At 36.6% G+C, this 20608-nt stretch overlaps 1 protein-coding gene across 1 annotated transcript in view; it reads right to left on the bottom strand.

Moving 5' to 3' along the window:
- Positions 1–3614: 3614 nt before the first annotated feature.
- Positions 3615–20608, bottom strand: part of LOC149947465 (polypeptide N-acetylgalactosaminyltransferase 2-like) — a 33714-nt gene continuing 16720 nt past the window's right edge. The window contains exons 9-15 of the mRNA XM_090171232.1: positions 17188–17291; positions 16631–16757; positions 7751–7843; positions 7183–7266; positions 4416–4542; positions 4198–4326; positions 3615–4140 (exon numbers count right to left, since the gene is read on the bottom strand). Of these exons, the coding sequence (XP_090027358.1) occupies positions 3994–4140; positions 4198–4326; positions 4416–4542; positions 7183–7266; positions 7751–7843; positions 16631–16757; positions 17188–17291 (811 nt within the window). The 3' untranslated portion in view covers positions 3615–3993. The remainder of the gene's footprint in view (positions 4141–4197; positions 4327–4415; positions 4543–7182; positions 7267–7750; positions 7844–16630; positions 16758–17187; positions 17292–20608) is intronic.

Here is a 20608-nt window from a genome sequence, read left to right as displayed (position 1 = left end):
TAACTTTTTCATACGTATTGATGATGTTCTGACCCCATGTCAGATTTTCATCAAGTTCCAGTCCAAGATATTTAAATGATTTTACACGCTGGATTTTTGAATTAGGAAGAGTGTCATAGTTTTCTAAGCCTTCGGTTGTTTTTTTGTGCATGAAAAAAGTTTTAGAATGATTTAAGACCTGCTTCCGCTGGAGTAGATAGTTTTGCACGTTGAGGGTATTTTGTCAAAAATAGCTATAAGATCCTGTGGATTGAGGCTTGAAGATAGCATTGCCTGGTCATCGGCATATAACATGAGGAGACCCTCCTCGGTGATTGCAAGATGGGCTTTGTTGATATAGATTGATAAAAGTAGGGGGCCCAGGATACTTCCCTGAGGTACTCCATACCTGGTAGGTAGGCTTGTAGATGAGTGGTTGCCGATATCAACCTTTTGCGTTCTGCCTCTGAGATACGTATTGAACCATGAGAGAGCGTCATCAGAGAAGTCCAATAAGTGAAGGAACAGGGCTGCCAGGGAAAGTCTGGCCAGCTACTCCGGATTAATTGTCTGCTAGTAGTCCCACTTGTCGAGAGAGGAAAAAAACTACGCTCAGACTTGAGCTTATATATACTAGCTTCCCCTGAACTTTGGCGTTTTCGTCGTCTCTGGAGTGGCGAGTAACTAAAAATATTCAATAATAATAAAGTAGGTGTAGGAGTGTCCAGGCGTGTCCTAGTGGCAAAAGCCACTAAGCCTAGGGTAAGTAGGGTTTACATTTTCTCCATCCGTTGCAGCAGTTTTCTTATTACAGAGTTTCAGGGCGACGCGAGCACTCGTTTAAACTGATTACTCGAATCGAGTTCGAGTACTCTGATCAAAAATGGAGCGGAGCTTTCGTTCTTCTTATAGAGTTTCTAAAATATTACATAACTACCAATTAGGGCTCACAAAACCTCGGGTGTCATACTTTATCTGCTACTGGTTTTTCATTGGCTGTGTCGTTTTCAGTTTTACTTTTGGTTTCAGAAATAAATTAAAATACAACGCGAACAACGTCGATTGTCATTTAGTCAATTCTGAATGGTTTCATAAGTAAATAAAAGTTTATTTCTTCCAACTTGTCAACAACTTAAATGGCATTTCAATCATGGATGAAGTGATTTAATGGAAAGTCATTAAGGGCTTGAAACTCGTAAACTCTAGGTTTTTCAAACTCGACTCGGTAGTCAAAAATTGATAGTCGCACACCCTTAATGCATAGTAAGGGGTGGTGCTAAAAGAGGTTTTTGTTACTTTAAGGCATAGCAAGAACATCTTCTATGGATTTGAATATTCAACTTTTATACTGCACCCATTTATATCTATTCCTGCTATATTTCCCATCTAAACCTCACCTTGGAGATGGAAATAACTTAGTTTCGATGTTTTTTTTCCTCACATGCACTCAACTACCACCCCGAATCTGGTTAAGTTAGAGACAATTTGAAAATGAAATTAAGTAGTATTAAATTATCTACACCGCAGGTTAATGAATTAATTTTAATATAAAAGATTCTTGGGTTGCATGGTTATTGGTCTGCGTAAACCATTACTAGAATAGAAACACTTGCATTTATACATAATTCTAAGAATCACTTGCTTAACTAATAGTTTCAGGTAAAAAGAAAAATATTTTTTTGAATATGAAGGTGCAAGTCACATTAGCTTTAACTTTATTGTATAAAGATAATAATGGCAATCTGAAAAGAAATTAAGTTACATAATTCAACCAGTAAATCGAAAGCAAAAGGAGCCGGGTTCGATCCAAACTTGTGGCACTGGGTCAAAACTCGGAACAACTCTTATAGAGTTTGCAAGTTCTCTCCCTACTGTTTTAAGGGGTTTTCGGTTCCATTAAAACTTGTTGAGGTTAAAGGTAATAGTTAGTGTAGGGAACTGTTGGCCTCCTATACGTTGTAACCCAGCCACCTGAATTAATGGCTTTAAGAATCGCTTGATAACTTAGGCCTAAGGTGGTTCCTTGGGTATTTGCCTAGCTGATTATTATTTATTATGCTAAAACTTTATTTCCAAGATGGATATGGAAGAAAATGCATTAACTGAAATAAATGGTATACATAAAATTAATTAAAGTTCGGAGGCAAAATGTGTGTAAAGTCAGTAAAGTGCTAAATTTACGGTTGACTCTGCCGAGTGAGGGGTTGGGGGGAATGAAAAGCATGCTCAATTTTCTTTTTTTTTTCCCACCGAACTTTGGAGCCCCTATAATGCAGAGCTATGCCAACAGTTTCATCTAGTAATGCTTACAAATCTAAAAATACTTCAGTAGCCATCTTTATGATCCCAAATCACTAAATATTATATAACAGCACAAATGAGAAGAGAAGAATTGACTATTATAAGAGGAAGTTCTATAAATACATGTTAGTTATTATACTCCCTAAAATGAAAACATTTATTTGGTTGATTAGTTCTTTAGATATTTTAGCTGCTTCTGTGGTCACTATTTTCAAAGATGCAAGATAATCATTGCAAGTATGAGAGGTGGTATTAATTTTCTTTAAAGCTAGAAAGTAAAAATGGAAACGTAATTAACTTATAAACACAAACTATACCTCAAATGTAATTTGCAAATTATAATCTCTACAACATTGTAGTTGATGAAGAGTAGAGTGCCTACCTATAAAAATTTGCCTCATTCAAAAAAACCTAAGAACACACATGGCAGTCAATCACTGTTCAAAAAGTCTTCGGCCATTGCAATTTTTGCACTTAATTTAATTTTTCTCAAAATGTATAAAAGGTAGGTTCTTAAGTGCTGAACCTGCTATTCCCATACCCTGGGTTCGCAGCCATGTGAATTGCACTATGGCTGAGGGACAGGTTAGGCTTTGGCTTGAGACAGATAATAGCTGAGTTGCTCTAGCTCTAAGAGTAGAATTAGGGTGTTTACAGGCCAACTTTTAGGACACTGCCAGCGAAATTAACATCTGCATCTGATTGGAATCAGTGCGAGTCCTATGTGCAGGGCATGCCTTGCAGAGGAAACTTCCTCTCATGGCCTTTGTGTCTGATTTTTATGTGGCTCAAAGGTTTGAATATCTTGGAATGCATAGGCTGGAAACGAGCAATCTTGCCAATATCTCAGCGAAGTAAATTTTGCGCTCAGATTCATGTCTAAAAGGCTAGGCTTACACAATGGACCTCTGGTCAAAGGGCTAGGTTAGGCTTTGTATAAAAGGAATGCCAACCCAACCAGGTCCTGCAGGTTGCCCATAACAAAACTTACTGACTGAAATAGAGTCCTATGGTTTACCAGCTCAGTTTTTTGTTCAAATTATTGCATGTACCAGCTCTCAGAAAAAGATTTCTTAAGTGTCAGTAGAAATATTAATTTCATATTCCGCATAAGATTAAAAAAAGGAATTGACAGCATTTCATCAGTCATATTAAAAGTTTTGCTCACTTTGTCAGACTGGAGAGGGTGTAGATGTTTAGAATATTTATAATAACTAATATAAGCTTCAATTTAATAAAAATTTGCCTTATTCCCACTGATACATTAAGGATATAAATTTATCAAGATTCATACCCAGAACACAAGAAACCTATGTTCCATCATAACGCATAAATCATCCAAAATTATTTAATTGACAACTACAATCTTGTATAGAAAGTTATATAAATCTCAAATTCTTTTAAACCTATTATATTTAATGGGAACCATAGGAATCTGTCTACAAAACACTTTTGGGCTTCATCTGCCATAGTTTACATAAGCTGCACAAGGCCACATGCATTATTTTTTTCATTTATTGCGCTTGAAGTCTTGTAAAACCAAAGAAAGATGTGATTTCCAAGTGTTGTGTATCAAACTAATGTCTAAAAAACACTTGAGACATACAGCCTCTTAGTTTTAAATTTAATGGAAAATTACAGGAATTTATTATACATGTAAGGAACTGACTTATGATTTTCTTAAACAATTACTTAAGCCTTATATTTCATAAGTTAAGCTTTGGTTTCATCAAGAGTCCACTGTTGACTAGGTAATCCCACACTGCACGATACAGCTGCAACATACCCATTATTCGCATCTAAACATAAGTTAAATGGAACATTGTGAAGAGCACGAGAAGATTTTGACCAATGAAATTTCTAAAGCAAGAAAATAATGAGTTATCCAGAGTTTCCATAAATTGATTTTTACTTTACCTGCGTAGCATCACCTGCTTTGCAAAGTGACAAAATAACAAATGAATGCGTCAGTGGTACTTGATTGGTACTCAGAGTTAAACAGAGCTCCCCGTGTTTTAAAGTATTTTCTTTGGTTAATGCCCAATCCTTAAATATTTTCAAAAGAAAATAAATTATTTAAGTAAAATTTTTCTCTAGTACAAGATAAGTATTATTGAACATGCAATTTAGCTTACTTGATTCCCACCAGTTCCATGACAGTTAAACAGCCCAACAATTTCACCTTGGGACCGACCTAAGGTATCGAGGCATAGAAGTCCTTGCTGAACGGAGCCATGAGTTAGTACATTGTTTCGAGGAATTCTGCAAATATGAAAATAATAAATGATGCAAAAGTGGAAAAAATTTGCTGTTCAAATGTGAGGTGCCTGGATAGCATATGAAAATTGATTGCTAAAAGGTGTTATCACGGATAAAGAATCTAAATGGCTCCAGTAATTATTTTAAGGAATTTAAAGGGATTTATAGCAAGTATTTTAAAGAAATGGGATATATTCCCAAGGTTAAAAAATACACACTTTTCAAAATTATTTTGACTTGGACGGTTTTCTGACTCTCCCTAATTCTACACTAAAAAGGGTGACAACATTTAAATACCTCGGCTAAGAATTTTATGAACATTTAACTTGGTCTTGGATTATTCGATCTTTACGACCAAGCCTTGATGTAGCAACGTTAAAAATGCTATTTAATTCTATTATACAACATGTGCTGTTTGGTTCTGCCTCATCAAATAAACTAGAAGAACTACAAATACAACAAAATAATATATGTTAAATTATTAACGGTCAGCCTCGACGATCTTCCGCTACTACGGCCCGAAACCAATTATTAATTCTTCCTCTTGATCAGCAAAGGTATCTACATCTTACGGTCTTTATGTACCTAATATTTAATGATCTGGTCCCAGACTATATTTCTGAACTTTTTCACAAACCAAATTCAATTCATCATCACAAAACCAGAGGTAGCCAGCGTAATTTTTATGTTGAAGAACTAGATATGAAACTTCGTAATATTTCCCTCAAGAGCAGAGGCATAACACTATGGAATAAGCTTCCTTCATTTATACAAGAGATCAAGGGAACTAATTTTAAAAAAACAATTAACGCAACTATCACAAATTGATTGTGTGTATACTTTGTAAAACATTTAATTTAATAATGTATAAATGTAAAATAGTTCTGGACCCCCTTGGAAATCAGTTCGCTGAAGGGGATATCCAAATAAAGACTATTATTATTATTATTATAATGGTGTCATATCTCACATGGAAGTACAGGGCAATAGCACTAACCCCAGTCTAGGAGCAATATACAATGTATCAAGAACTATCATGAAGTAAATGCTCTGATATGATTAATTACTAATTCGCATACTTTAATATATAGTTAAAGTCAAATAATTTTATGCTCAAAATTTTAGAAAACATTAAAAAAATATAACTAAAAGGAGCCCTTGGAATTCACTGCTTCAGCTCAAAGCACACAATTTAGGTAATCAGAACGTATTTACGGATAGATTTTATGTCACTGCTATCATTAGATGTACGTCACAAGACTTTGCATTATTAGTATAAGCATAGGATGCGCAGTATAAACTCACTCAAAAATCCTCAATTTTTCATGATGTAAAAAAAAACATTATAGAAAGACCTATTGCTGATCACCATAATTAAACTCATTCTGAATTGGCTAACATACAGCAGCACTTCAATTTAAATCATGCTTATTGTAACCAAATATTCTTGGTCAATACTGTGATCACCTTAAGGTGTGTTTGTTCAAACGTTTTTCTGCCGGCACATAGTCTTTCAGATAAATTTTCACATATTTACCATCTTAAATATTCTTTAATCCTTACATTTAAATACCGCTTCGATACACCTACATATTTTTTTCCGTGTTTGCAACCGATCTCATCGAAGCGCTATTTAAATGTAAGGATTAAAGAGCATAAGATTTGTGTAAAAGAGGGCAATAGGGAGAATGGGATAGCCGAACACATGGAGTTTTGGCGACGGACACGCCATCAAGTGGGAAGAAGCGAGTGTGTTGGAAAAAGAAAAAAATTGGTTCAGACGGAACTTCAAAGAAAGCATTTTTATTGCTGACAGAGGGGGTATGAACCTAAACGGGGGAAAGGTGAAAGTGAGTAATTGGGGCAGTTTCAAAAGGTTTTTAGGCCATAAAAAGCGAGCGCGTGCAACAAAACTAACTGTACGCTGATCTTGCTATCTTTTTGTTGTATTTGGATTTTTTGCCATTTCTATCTAAGGGTTGAAAAGGAGCGAGTGAGCTCAAAAAGCTTCCCCAATATTCTTTTTTAATAAAAGTTTATTTTAAACCATGAAGTATCTGTCTCTATAGTATATTACTTACTATTTACCAGTTTAAATTAACCATGGTTAAATTTTGCGTTTGTTTATAATTTGACCTTTATATTATACATCTCTTTTTCTTGATAATGATTATTAATTTGAGTTTAGCGGTTATGTATACTAAAATTTTAATTTTAATTTAATTACTACTTGAATATACTACATTTAATTTAGTATGCTCTAAATTGACATTGCTAGAGAACCTACTTGATTTTTTTCCAAAATCCAGATTTAAATAACACTAAATCACTCATTTAAATCAAACAACCCTGTTTAGATAAGTGACTTTTTGCAGGAGAGTTTCATAGGTAGTAGAAAGATAATAGGTTGTGGTGGTTTGACTTTTAGCATGTCAAGGAAGGTGGGTGCTCTCATCTTGTAATAAACAATTGGTGTTTTTTCTCTCTGAAAACATCACTTAATATAAAAGGTCCTGAAATGAGTTTGACTGGAAAAGTTGTGGGAGGGCTGAGATTTTAGTTTTGGCCACTGATTACTTAGAGTAACCCGCTACTTTGGTGTTCTACTAGTTAAATATTATGTTAACATTAAAAGAATATTACTTCAGTTCAGGATAGACATTTTCCAGATACCAACTAAATGGTTTGCAATTTAGTTTTTCTCTTAGAGCCAGTCTTTCGGAGATGCTACAAAAAGAAAAAAAACTTAATAGCGTTTTCATACTAACTTTACCAAGGTTTTGGTTCTAGCCTCTATTTCAAATATAGTTAATATGGTCATTTTGTTATAACCAACTATCAAATGGATCACAGAGATTTGGATTTCCCTAGCAAACCAAAACTGTAGCGACGCAAGCTAAGTCTAATTTTAATAAACTTTTTTCCTGTAGTGTAAAATATACAAAACAATACAATGCTTGAACTAAATTTAAAGTTTCAAAATCCTCAAATGTTTTGAATTTTTACATAGTGAAGTTTAAGTGTCCAAAACATATTTCACTAAATTTAGGTAACTTTGCATCCCGCCTGATAAAGCCTAAGGCCACTGCCTAGCTTCTTAATAAAATTGTATTTGTGAAATTCTTTCGAGGGTGCCAAATTCACAGAATACTTTATAATATAAAGAGTTACTTTCTAACTTCAACAGCATAAATTTTGTCAAAATACTTACTCTCCAATATTTACCATTTTTGATACAGGAACTGCGTTGTAGTAGTATTTCTTATATTCATCCATCCAAACTTCAGCAGCCCTTTTCGTATTACTAGCATACCAAAATTAAGAACATGAAATAAAATCCACATTATTTAGTTTGAAGCTGTATAAAAATAACTGAATAGCTTTTGGGTTTACTTAAGAAATTGCTTGAAAAGCCTAATCTTTGTTTAAAGAGAAACCATATCGTTTGAATTTTAGTAATTTCCACTGCTAGTCTCCAGAATTTATTAAGTCAGATCTGCTATCATTGAAATTGTGCTTAAAAATTTTCAAATTATTCTAAGGCCCCTTCAACTAAACACTACCTTAATTTAATAAAACCTCCCTTAGATTAAAAAATAAATGAACTATCATCTGTAAGGTCAAGCAGTGTCGGAACTAGTAAAAAATCTTAGGTAGACTAGATAAAAGGTAAAAAATTATATCATTAATGTCTTTCGAGGTTAAATCTATATATTATCAGGTGTTATAAACTAGAACCCAACCTAGAAGTAATTCCGTTGCTATTTTTCAGGAACTTAAATGCCGTGAGGTAGATGAAGTTTTAAGCTTTTTTAATGTTAAATAACACAAATATTTCTTTAAAGCGGGGTGGCAGTGTTTTAATTAGTCTGTGAAAACCTGGGAACCACTGCAGTGTTGAATTTGCTGTCTGCTAAAGGGGTTTTCCTCAGAATACTTTAGTTTCCCCTTTCTTAAGAACCCACTGAGGGACACTAGTGGTTAGCTGTGGCAAGGCTAGCCACAACTCTGCCAAGCTGTTAAGATTCCCCTGTATTGCTGTGCAAGTCTTCAGGGTTATAAAAATTGCATATTATTAATATTATCAGAAAAGAATCTAAGCAGTGCTCAAAGTATACAATCTATTATTTAAAAAATATTACGAAACATAGCATTATTATTATTATTAGTGAAAGGGGTGAAGGGCTAAGGACATGCCCGTTTGCGCACTTCGACCAGAGGTCCATTGTGCAACCCCAAACCTTAAGACTTAAAAAGCTCGATATCCGACACAAAACAGAATCCTCTTGGCCGGCATATTATAGAAATCAGAAGTTTCCAGCTGATGCATACCAAGATGCTCGAATCTTTTGGCCGCGTAGTAATCACACCTACAAAGCACATGAGAGGCGATTTCCTCCTCAGCCTGACATGCCCTACAGATTGGATCATCACTGATTCCAATCAGGTAGAGATGTCTGTTAAGGAGACAATAACCTATTAGTAGGCCAACAACCAACCTGATATTAGATTTGGAAAGCGCGAGCAGCTCCTTAGCTCTCTGCCTAGAGGGGCCACCCGAGATGAACTCTTTAGCCTGCCTTTGGCCATCCATCTCAAGCCAAAGCTTGAGTTGACGGTCAGTCATGGAGTTAGAGATAAGGCCGCGAACTATGCTAGAGGGGATAGGAACGGCAGGTTCAGGACCAAAGAACCCAGCCTCTGCCCTCTTCTTGGCTAACATATCGGCTTTCTTATTACCATAGTACCCCCCATGGCCAGGAACCCAATAGAGCTGAACTTTATTGTTGGTGCCTAGCTCTGAGAGGAGATTCAAACAGCTTTAAACCAGTTTTGAAGAGACCTGAAACTGGTTGAGAGCCTTGAGGGCTGCTTGACTATCCGAATAAATTTGGATAACCTTGCCATCTAGGAGCAACAAACACAACACCCCAAAAGTTGTGGATTTTCTTGTGTACGTTTTTCATTGGCTAGACGCTTTAGCGCCTGCTGCCGTCGGAAGGGGAAAATTTTGAAATTGTCTTGCCCCCGCCCGTAAAACGTTCATCGTAAAGGCTCATGACGCTCGTCCAATGAAATTCGTACACAACCCTTCGTTACCATGTTTAAAGGCTAGCTGCGTTCTTCTTGTGTTTGTTGCACCTAGTTGTCATGAAGCTTCTTTTGAAGACAAAAGTCAACACAGAAGCAGATAGCGGCAATTTCCGCTTTAAAAACACTAGCATAAACACCAAGGCTTTCAAAGAAGCAGAGATTGCTAGTAAGACAATACATCCTCAAACCAGAGCCAGAGTGGGTCTTAGACCCATCGGTAAACCAGACGATTCCTCCTCTGGTCCCGAGGGTACTATGATTGGCCCACTCCGTATGGCTTGGAAAATAAGTATTGAAAGGCTAACTAAATGTAACTTTGTAGCCATCATATCAGAACCCATTAGGTAGACAGGTAGCGGACTTGAAATTTCCCAGTAGATCTTGGTGTGGCTATCATCCCAAATATTCGCCTTCCACCAACCATTCTGGTTGAGCCTATAAGCTCCCATAGCAGCAGCTTCCTCTATGAAAAGATGAAGAGGAAGAATGTTCAGGAGAATTTCTAGAGCAGCACTTGGGGCTGTTCTCATAGCTCCTGTGATGCTGACACAAGCCAGCCTTTGTTGGGTGCGCAGATCGCTCTGCACAGTCTTGATTCGGACTCTAGGCCACCAGACCACTGCAGCATAGGAGAGCAATGGTCTGATGATCATGGTGTACAGCCAGAACACCACTTTAGGGCTAAGTCCCCATGACCTGCTAACTGTACTTAATAATAATAATAATAATAATAATAATAATAATAATAATAAAAGGCTTTATTGGATGTCTCTTTCAGAAAAAAATCTGATTAATTTAAAAATAAAATAAAAATAAAATAAGGAATTTAAACACTGAAATATAGTCTCAATACAATTATATTTTGTCACATCTTCCCTGAATTGTTTAAAATGGTCTATTTGTTTAAATTTCGCTTTTCATATTGTTCCACAAACTTATTCCACGATGTTTAGAACTCTTATTACGTTAGGATGTTTTTAGATGGTCAGAATAAAAGTCTAGTTTAGAACCGCGGGTTTGGTGCTTATGAACTTCAGCAGGTTCTCCAAAGTAACATCTTAGCCTTCTTAACTATAGAGTCAAGGTGAGGCTTCCACGTTAGTTTGCTGTCAAGAATAACACCAAGGTACTTCACCTCCGTGCCTTCGCTCAAAATAGTCCCAAATAAGGAGATATTATTAAAAGAGTTTTGCAACCTTTTACGAGTAAAAGGAACAAGCACCGTTTTATTAGGATTAACCGTAAGATCAACTTCCCTGCACCAGTTTTCCACTGATGCAAGAGCCCTTCTTACTAAATCGCTAATAGTGTTGGGGAACTTTCCCGTAAAGATGGCAATATCGTCGGCATAGGCGACCCTTACCAAAAAATAAGTGGTCTAAGAACTATTTAAGTTTGTATTTGAGACAAATACCAACTAAAAACCTACTTAAAAACAACTTAACACCAACTTAAAACCAACTAAAAACTTACTTAAAATGTTACTTAATAAAGACCACTTAAAGCCAACTTAAAACTTACTTAAAATGTTACTTAATAAAGACCACTTAAAGCCATCTTTGAAAAATAATGCAATTTTCTGACCATTAAAAACCAACTAAATACCAACTTAAAGAAAAAGGCATTTTCCCACCAACTTATTACCAACTTAACTAGTTTACTGATATGCTGACCACTTAAAACCAACTTAATATCAACTTAAATGTGAATACCAACTAAAAACCAACTTATTTTTTGGTAAGGGGAAGCAGCGGCACCCATCCCTGTTTAGCCTCAACAAAAGTTCATCCACAACCAGGCACCACAGCAGAGGTGATAGAACACCACCTGGCGGGCAACCACAGCTGGTGGTGACCATAAGGGATTCACCAAGCAGGGAGGATACCACCACACGATTCGTCAGCATAGCTTTGATCCAAAGACACTGTCCTGAAGCTAAAGCGCTTTGCAGCCTTCATGATGACTGCGCTGGACACCTTATCAAAAGCGCCCTCTATATCAAGGAAAACTGCTAACGCTATTTCCTTAAAGTTAATAGCCCTTTCAATGCAGTTAGATATGCCATGAAGGGCAGTCTCAGTAGATTTGCCTTTTTGGTAGGCATACTTAGCCGTCGAGAAAGGTATATGAGAAATAACCTCCCCCATAATATAGTTGTCTACCAATTTTTCCAAAATCTTTAGAAAGAAGGAAGTCAAACTGATTGGCCTAAAGGCCTTAGCCTCGAGATAGTTAATTTCCCTGGCTTCGGAATAAAGATCACCCTAGAAGTTTCCAGGTGCTAGGAATATATCCAAGGGCAATACAAGCTCTATAGATTCTACTCAACATTGGGCAGATAATATCAATGCCCTCCTGCAACAGAATGGGAATTATCCCATCCGGCCCCGGAGACTTATAGTGCTTTAGACTTCATTGCCCAAATAAGTCGAGTGCGTGACAATTTTATTCGCCACCGCCCAATCTTCCTTTTTGATTTTAACCACGGCAGTGTCCCTAGAGTGATAGATTGAGAGCGGAACGGCACGAATGTTCTTATGTACCAATACACAAGCTCTAGGTGAAACGGAATTATAGTCATAATAGACATTACCTGCGCTATTAAGACCAAGGATTTTACCCTTGGCAATCCAAGGCTCCTGAATAAGAGCAACATCAATTTGCTCCTTAGCAAGCCTCCGATAATGTACAGCGGAGGCTGCCTTGCAGTTATGAAGATTTATCTGCACCACCTTAATGCTCATGGCGACGGGTCTAGATTGGAAGTTGACCGGTGTCACCGTTCCTGTCATAAGTGCCCAGTATTTCCTTCAAAGCTACGATAAAGGAAATTTATCTATTCTTGATACCTATTATTAACTGGTGGAGGTCAAAGACTACTCATATATTCTTCAACTTTTTCCAGTCAATAAATCAAAATATCGTCTGAAAACACACGTTTTGACATGTTTAAACCTATCTTGCTTTAGACCTAGTGGCAATCAATTTCTAATTCGTTGGTCCACCATAAAATTGAGCTTTATTATCCCTTTAAAATCTCAGGCCCTTATCTCAAGTTTTTTACATTTTACAACTGATATGTACCTACATGTATGTCTCATATTTCCCAAAAAATAGTTTCTATAAACTTACGACTGAAGTTTGATTTGGGTTACTGAGTATCTTAAAGATAAACCTATCCAAACTTGTCTGAGCAGTAAATCCTGCCGCTTTGATGGCGTTGACCGACTCACCATCCATTAGAAAAATCCAACAGGTGGCAGCCGGTTCCTCAGTTTTGCCCAGCACCTTCCAACAGCTGGTGTTCAGCGCACCGTTAAAGGTTTGAAGACGCATGAGTAGTACTTTAGGGTCCTTTGTCCAGAGGTCCCTTGTTCGGAGAGCTACCTTAAAAGGTTTCGGCAGGTCACTGGCCTTTGTTACCAAAAGTCTTGTTCCCTGGAGAACTTGTTCGTTGCGGTCGAACTCCTGACTTAACCAGTTACCTGTGAAGTCATCCTTGCACAGGTAAACCAGGCACCTCCTTTCAGCCGGAATTGCAAGAATTGAGGAAAAGGGTTACCCAAGGATATCCCGTCTATCCTCTCCAAAACTCCATGCTGGATGGTACCCATTTCTGCTTCGGTTAAGCAGTCCGAGGGAAAGCCTTCTTTTATGATGGCCATCCACATCGAACCCACAGCTTCACTGAAGGTCATTGGCTTAGAGCTTATGGCAGCCTGTTGTTGAGAGCTTGGAGAGTCGTGGTCATAGCATAGTAATCACACTTTAATTGCTTATTTTTAAAACGTGTCTTAATAATAATCAGCTAGGCTAATACTACAACTAGTTATGTACTATACAACTAGGACTCTTTGGGGTCAACTGAGGTAAAATAATAATAATAAATTATCAGCTAGGGTAATACCCAAGGCGTGACTACCTTAGGCCTAAGTCATCATGTCTCATTGAAGCCATTAATTCAGGTGGCCGGGTTACAATGGGTAGGAGCGTGGTGGCAAGCCCTGCATGCCACGCGTTCGAGCCAACAGCTCCCTACACTAACTATTACCGTTAACCTCAACAAGCTTTTGTGGAAGGGGAAACTGAAGATCTTGGGGGAAAACCCCTTAAACCAGTGGGGAGAGAACTTGCAAACTCAACGCAGGAGTTGTTCCGAGTTTTCACCCAGTACCACAAGCTGGGATCGAACCCGGCCCATTTTGCTGCGAGGTGAAAGTGCTAACCACTCCGCCAACCCACCTAAATACCTCGTGTCTCTCGACAGTAATAATAATAATAATAATAAAAGCTTTATTTCAGGATATTAATATCAGTTAAATACTGGTTTACATAGGAGTCCGTGTTATTAATTTAAATTAAATCTAAAATCCAAAAACAAAGAAAGGATAAATAAAATAGTACAATTTTGTCACCAATTTTCAATTTTTATATTTTTAACAAAGACCAAAAATTATATGAGTTCTGACTTTTTAGCTAACATGTTAGCTCTTCCGTTTCCCCTTCCATAAAAACTTGTAGAGGTTTAAGGTAATAGTTAGTGTAGGGAGCTGTAGGCTCATGTGACATGAAGGGCTAATTGCCACCACCCTCCTATGCATTGTAAACTGGCTTTAAAAGTCGCTTGTTGACTTAGCCTAGCTGATAATTATTATAGCCTCATCTTGATCTTAGTATCACGAATGCTAAAATGTTATACTGGAGGGTAAGCAAGTCTTGGGGTCTTAGCCCAAAGGTTGTTTATTGGATCTATACTATGATAATAAGGCCCATGCTGACATGGTTTGGTGTCGAGAGTAGTGCTGAATTACGCACTGTGCAAAATAAAATGTAAAAATAAGAATATGGATTTATTTAAATAGTTTTAGAATGGATCTTGCTCTATGTTTTCTTTCAAAACATTTTTTAAGATCAGAGAAAGCCTGGGAAGGTATGTGTTTTAAGCAGATAACATTAGCCATATAAGGCAGTGTCTAGACAAGGGGGGGTTCCGGGTCCAGACACCCCCCTTGGGCTAATCTTTGACTGTACTAAATTTCCACCCTCTTAACATTCACATACTTCAACCCCACCTGGACGAATTTCTGGCTCCGCCACTGGTCTATATTCTCCTTAGGTGTTATTTTCACCTATTTCACGTGGAAATACCAAACTTCATATTCTCAATAAGAACAATGAGCCAACTTTTGTTATTCGTAACAGAAGTGAGGTCATTGATCTCACTCTGTGCACAGAAAATGCTGCAACTCTAATTTCGGACTTGCATGTGTCTAGCGAACCGTCATTGTCGGATCACAGAAACATTTGCTATACAGTCAGGATGAATCTAGTTCAGGTTAATACCGAACTTCGCAATTAATCCCAGCCGAACCAATTGGCCTGGTTATAGGGATGATTTAAATTTTCATCTGAAGGATGATAAACTTAGGCTGTCATCAGTGCTGGATATCGATTTGGCTGTTGATCGTATGCAACATGCCTTTATCGACTCCTACCATCACAACTGTCCAGTGAAGTAGACTTCGCAAAGAAACTAGGGGGCATTTTAACAAAGCTAAAAAGTCGGGTGACGGTTACCTACAAGCATACCCTCACTGCCTACCATAAGGCCACCGCAAGGCCAAGAGGGACTCATGGAGGAGTGTCTAAGAATATTTCTGATATTCCCACTAACTCATATATTAGATGTTCACTTTCCTGACTCCAAAATCACGAGCAGTACTGACTGATCCCCTTCCCATTAGGATTGCACGTACCAAAAGGGAAGATTAGGCAGTGGGGAGTAAAATTGTAAACATATATGTTTAGGCTTAGTTTCTCTTTTAGATTTGACAGTCGCCAGTCAGATTTCCCGCACAGTACTGATGAGTTCCAAATAGAACGAAACCGGTTTACCGTTGGAATTTCTGGCTATTTTATTTATTTTTAATTTAGTTTATTACTCGAAGATCTATTTGATCCGAGTTTCGCGTTTTTTGTTTGCTCGAAGACCTATCGGTACGAGTTATTAGTAAGTTTTTAAATTTCTTCAAATTTGTTTAGGATTTAGTTATATTATCCCTTTTAATTATGGACTAATCTACTTTTTCGCGTATTTTATCATCCTTCTCACAGTCCATAGGTGGTTTCTTCTAACTTAACTCAAATAGTCAAAGTACAATCTGGCCTACTCACCCTTCCCCCTAAAATTGCAGGTGTCAAAATACCAGGTTGATTAGATTTGTATTTGTTCAGCTAAATGGAGAAATCCGGCAATCTGGAACCAAACCAGTTCTAATCTCTTCTTGGAATATAACATTGATAAATATTTTATACAATGGAAAAGTATACTAGAGTTCGAGATGACCTTTGGCAGGTTTAGAGAAACACTCTAAACACATACAGTAAACCTACCTTTTCTTTAAAAAAAACCCAGGTTATTTTCCAAACAAAATTTAAGACCCAGGCTTTTAATAGGCACATTATTAACACATTTTAAGGGCCCTATTGGAAAGTTTTGAAATTTTGGGGCCCCCAAGTAGGGCCAAAATATTTCAACGTAAGCACCTGTGCCTATTGCTGGTGACACTACTGCAACCGCCTCTCATGTGCTTTGTAGGTGCAATTATTACGCTGCCCAAAGATTCAAGCATCGTGGTATGCATCAGTTGGAAACCTCTGATTTCCATAACATGCCGGCCAAGAGGATTCTCTTTTTTGTGTCAGATATCAGACTTTTTAAGTCATAAGGTTTGGGGTAGCACAATGGACCACTGCTCGAAGTGCGAGAATGGGCATGTCTTTAGCCCTTCTCCCCTCTCATTAATATTAATAATAATCACCTATTTCACCCACTAGGTAAAGCATATTATTAAGCATAGCGTAGCTATCACACCTTAATTGCTTCTCTTTAAAATGTGAAGTAAGAATAATAATCAGCTAAGCTAATATACCCAAGTCTGCTACTACAATTAGTTAATCAATAATTATTGTATATATGTTTAGTGTCAAATATTACCGTGCAAAAATATTGCCACTTCCACCTGGGAAATTATATGGATGTTGTTTTCGGAATACATGACCAACTCTGCTGCAAGGAACTATTTCCATACTTCCTCCACATTGCCAAACACGGAAAGAAATTTCTGAAAAGGATAATAACTATTATGTCCAAATTAATTTTTAATATGAAGTACAGCAATATAATGGATCAAACTTTCTGGGAAAACTATCAAAAATCAGCAGTAAGTCTGAAATATAAAATAGGTGCACACACTAGTAATTTTAACAGTACAACAAAATAAAAAGCCCCGAGCACCCATTATGGTATCAAGGAATGGAATAAAAAAATAGTTCAGTTATAATAAGTGTGACATCACCATTGGTTTTAGAACTTAGGAGAAATCAAATGCAGCAATTTAAATAAAATACCACAATTTCAAAGATTTAATTTGAAAATAACACCAATACAATACAAAAACTTGTGTAACAACTTTACATAATCACTACCAAGAATTTCATATAACGATAGTTTCTTGGTTAAAGTTTGATATCTTAGAAAAAAAAGTTTCATACCCAAATTTTCACCACCCCATACATCCATAGCTGTATCATATTTTCCAAGTGTATTAAAAGAGGTTTTGTTCATAACAAATAATCCACCAGCAATCATGGGAGTTCTTAAATGTAAAGAAGATAAATTAGTTATACATAGTAACAAATTAATTAGTAAGTTTCATTTAAATTGTCTTTATCATTTTCTTCTAAAAGCCAAGCCAATAATTTAAATACAATTATACAGGTCACTACATTTTATTATAAAATTATACGGGGCTAAAATTTCTCAAATCTATACTATATTCCTAAGTTTCTTCTGTCTTGCGTCTGTTTCTCTATAGACGTCCGAGCCGTTCAACCTAGGACCGCCAAATCCTCACAGCTATTCTTATGGCACAAAGGCAGTGAGTCGCGCTATTTTCATCGATTTCCAATTAAGTTAAGTAAATAAATCATGTAATTCTGCCAATGGAAAGGTGTCGTGAATCCTGCAATCTACATACACCTATACAACCAATATTTTTCTGCCCCTGGAAAGGTACAGTGAATCCTGCAACCTACATACACCTATACGATCAATATTTTTCTGCCTCCGTCAATTTAGTTGCTGCTTGTTTTGTTTATGCCATGACTCAGTCTTCACGGGATTTTAGTTCTAGCTGGGGCCCGGCCGAAGCTTGGAGTAGAGAAGTTGACTGGAGGGGAAATTCCCATATCTGTAGCATTGAGTCTCTTCACCCATCAATTCGGCCTAAGCCCAACAGCATGCATTGCGTTTTTGGTAGGGGCCTACGTTTTACCTTACTCTAGCGACGAAAAAGAGAGTTATTTCCGAGGGTGTTGTGAATATTTGATCTTGATTTTTTAGAACCAAGGCCGAACAAACCGTTAAAGGTTTGAACTTAGAGGTTTGAATGGCAAATTTGTTACAATCAAAATCATGTTTTAAAGACGGTATTATATGGTTTAATCATTGACATAGTTAGAATTGTTCATAATGAAAAAGTACTGCTGTTATAAAAATTTCAAAAGTGATTCAATTAATACATAGATTTCACTAAAGGGGGTAACGTCCTTTCCTCCTCGAATTCATCCCCTGTGCTTCTCCCCGTACAGTACTGCCAGTAATTTGTGAGCGCGCTTTAGCAGTCGACGGTCTGACTCGCCATTGAAATTTCAATACAAGTCCTAGGCTTAGCTTCATAGATAGTTTAAAAATGAGTTCTATTAAATCAAAAGAATTTTATAAGGGCTATTTTGAGTGTTTAGGGAAAGAAGATATATATATATATATATATATATAAAAAAAAGTATTTAAAATTTGTTGGATTTGATCCATATGAAGAAAATGTAGACAATTATACATCTGATGCTTCACAATGGCCTAAGGTGCAATATCCTGATATCTCTATGTACTTGTTGCATACTACAAATTCTGTTACGTTAGAGGAACTGAAGAACCATAAAAGTATGGAATCACATACTTTCTTAACAAGCGGACATATTAAAAAAATTGTAGTAAAAAAACTAGATGGAAACTTAGTCCTCGTATTGGGAATGGTTAGTTGTTATTATCTTAAATATTTAACTCTAAAAGTAACATTGCTAAAAAAAATGCATTACATTTTTAGGTAAAGCACTCTCAGAGAGCTAATGAAGAGTATTTACATAATTGGATCTTAGTGAGAAGCTGCGGTGAAGTCTTAACTGCTCATTGTACCTGTATGGCTGGACTGGGGGAGTCATGTTCCCATGTTGGAGCTATGTTATTCTTAATTGAAGCTGGCGTTTCAGTTTTAAAAAATCAATCTTGTACTGAGAAACTTTAACGTTAAGCAAGTTCCTTATAAGCACGCCATGTGATATTGATTTTTCTTCATCTAAGCAAAGGAAAAAAAGACTAGACCGCTTGTTATTTGAAAATGTATGTCCTTCTGAGATAAAGAGTCCAAAAAAGAAACGAGAAATTCCTGAAACCACAAGAGGAATTGAAAAATTATTTTGATATTTTAGCTAGTTTAAATTCAAAGCCTGTGATATTATCTATTACTAGTCCATACAATGAGAAATTTATCCCCAAGTGCGTTGTTTTACCACCTCCATTATCTAGTCTCCAAGACAAATCTGCCAACGATTTACCATTGCAAAAGGTATTGGAACTGTGTAAGACCGTTAAACAAAAAATATCAATAACCACCGAGGAGTCTGAAAAAATTGAAGAACAAACGAGAGAGCAATCTAAAAGTAGCGATTGGTTCTCAGAACGTATTGGTAGAGTAACGGCTTCAAAATTTAAAGCAGCTTGCCGAACTAAGCTGTCAGATCCTTCGGCATCTTTGCTGAAAAAAATTTGTTAGCTCCAACATGGGAACATGACTCCCCCAGTCCAGCCATACAGGTACAATGAGCAGTTAAGATTTCACCGCAGCTTCTCACTAAGATCCAATTATGTAAATACTCTTCATTAGCTCTCTGAGAGTGCTTTACCTAAAAATGTAATGCATTTTTTTTAGCAATGTTACTTTTAGAGTTAAATATTTAAGATAATAACTTACCATTCCCAATACGAGGACTAAGTTTCCATCTAGTTTTTTTTCTACAATTTTTTTAATATGTCCGCTTGTTAAGAAAGTATGTGATTCCATACGTTTATGGTTCTTCATTTCCTCTAACGTAACAGAATTTGTAGTATGCAACAAGTACATTGAGATATCAGGAAACTACACCTTAGGCCATTGTGAAGCATCAGATGTATAATTGTCTACATTTTCTTCATATGGATCAAATCCAACAAATTTTAAATACTTTTTTTTATATAATATTCTATCTTCTTTCCCTAAACACTCTTTTGATTTAATAGAACTCATTTTTAAACTATCTATGAAGCTAAGCCTACGACTTGTATTGAAATTTCAATGGCGAGTCAGACCGTCGACTGCTAAAGCGCGCTCACAAATTACTGGCAGTACTGTACGGGGAGAAGCACAGGGGATGAATTCGAGGGGGAAAGGACGTTACCCCCTTTAGTTTAATTTTAATTTATAAAAGAGAAAAAAAAACTTGTTAGGCCATGGTTTATAGTACAATGTTAGATAATAGAACAAAATTTACCTTCATTTTTTTTAATAATTTTTGAAAATTTGATATGTGTGTGAGCCTGTTGGTATCCAAAAAAAATTAAACTAAAACAATCCATTATAAAAAGAACTAATACAATCGGAAATAAAAAATTAATTCTAAACTACTCCAAGCTTCAAAACTAAAGCTTGGCGAATATTTACAATTTTATTTCAATAAAAACCCGAATGAGGGCGACACTAAGGCGCCCCTACCGCGGAGCAAAGGTTTCTGGGTAACGTTGAGCTTACAGACTTCCCACCCTCTTTTCCCCTCCAGTCAACTTCTCTACTCCAAGGCCGAAGGACAGGCTTCCCAGTTA

The sequence above is a fragment of the Leiobunum rupestre genome, chromosome 4 (genome assembly GCF_980474605.1).
Source record: "Leiobunum rupestre chromosome 4, qqLeiRupe1.1.hap1, whole genome shotgun sequence".
In the NCBI taxonomy this organism is placed as follows: domain Eukaryota; kingdom Metazoa; phylum Arthropoda; class Arachnida; order Opiliones; family Sclerosomatidae; genus Leiobunum; species Leiobunum rupestre.
Note: the sequence above shows the minus strand (reverse complement) of the source record. Positions and strands in the feature narration are given on the sequence as shown.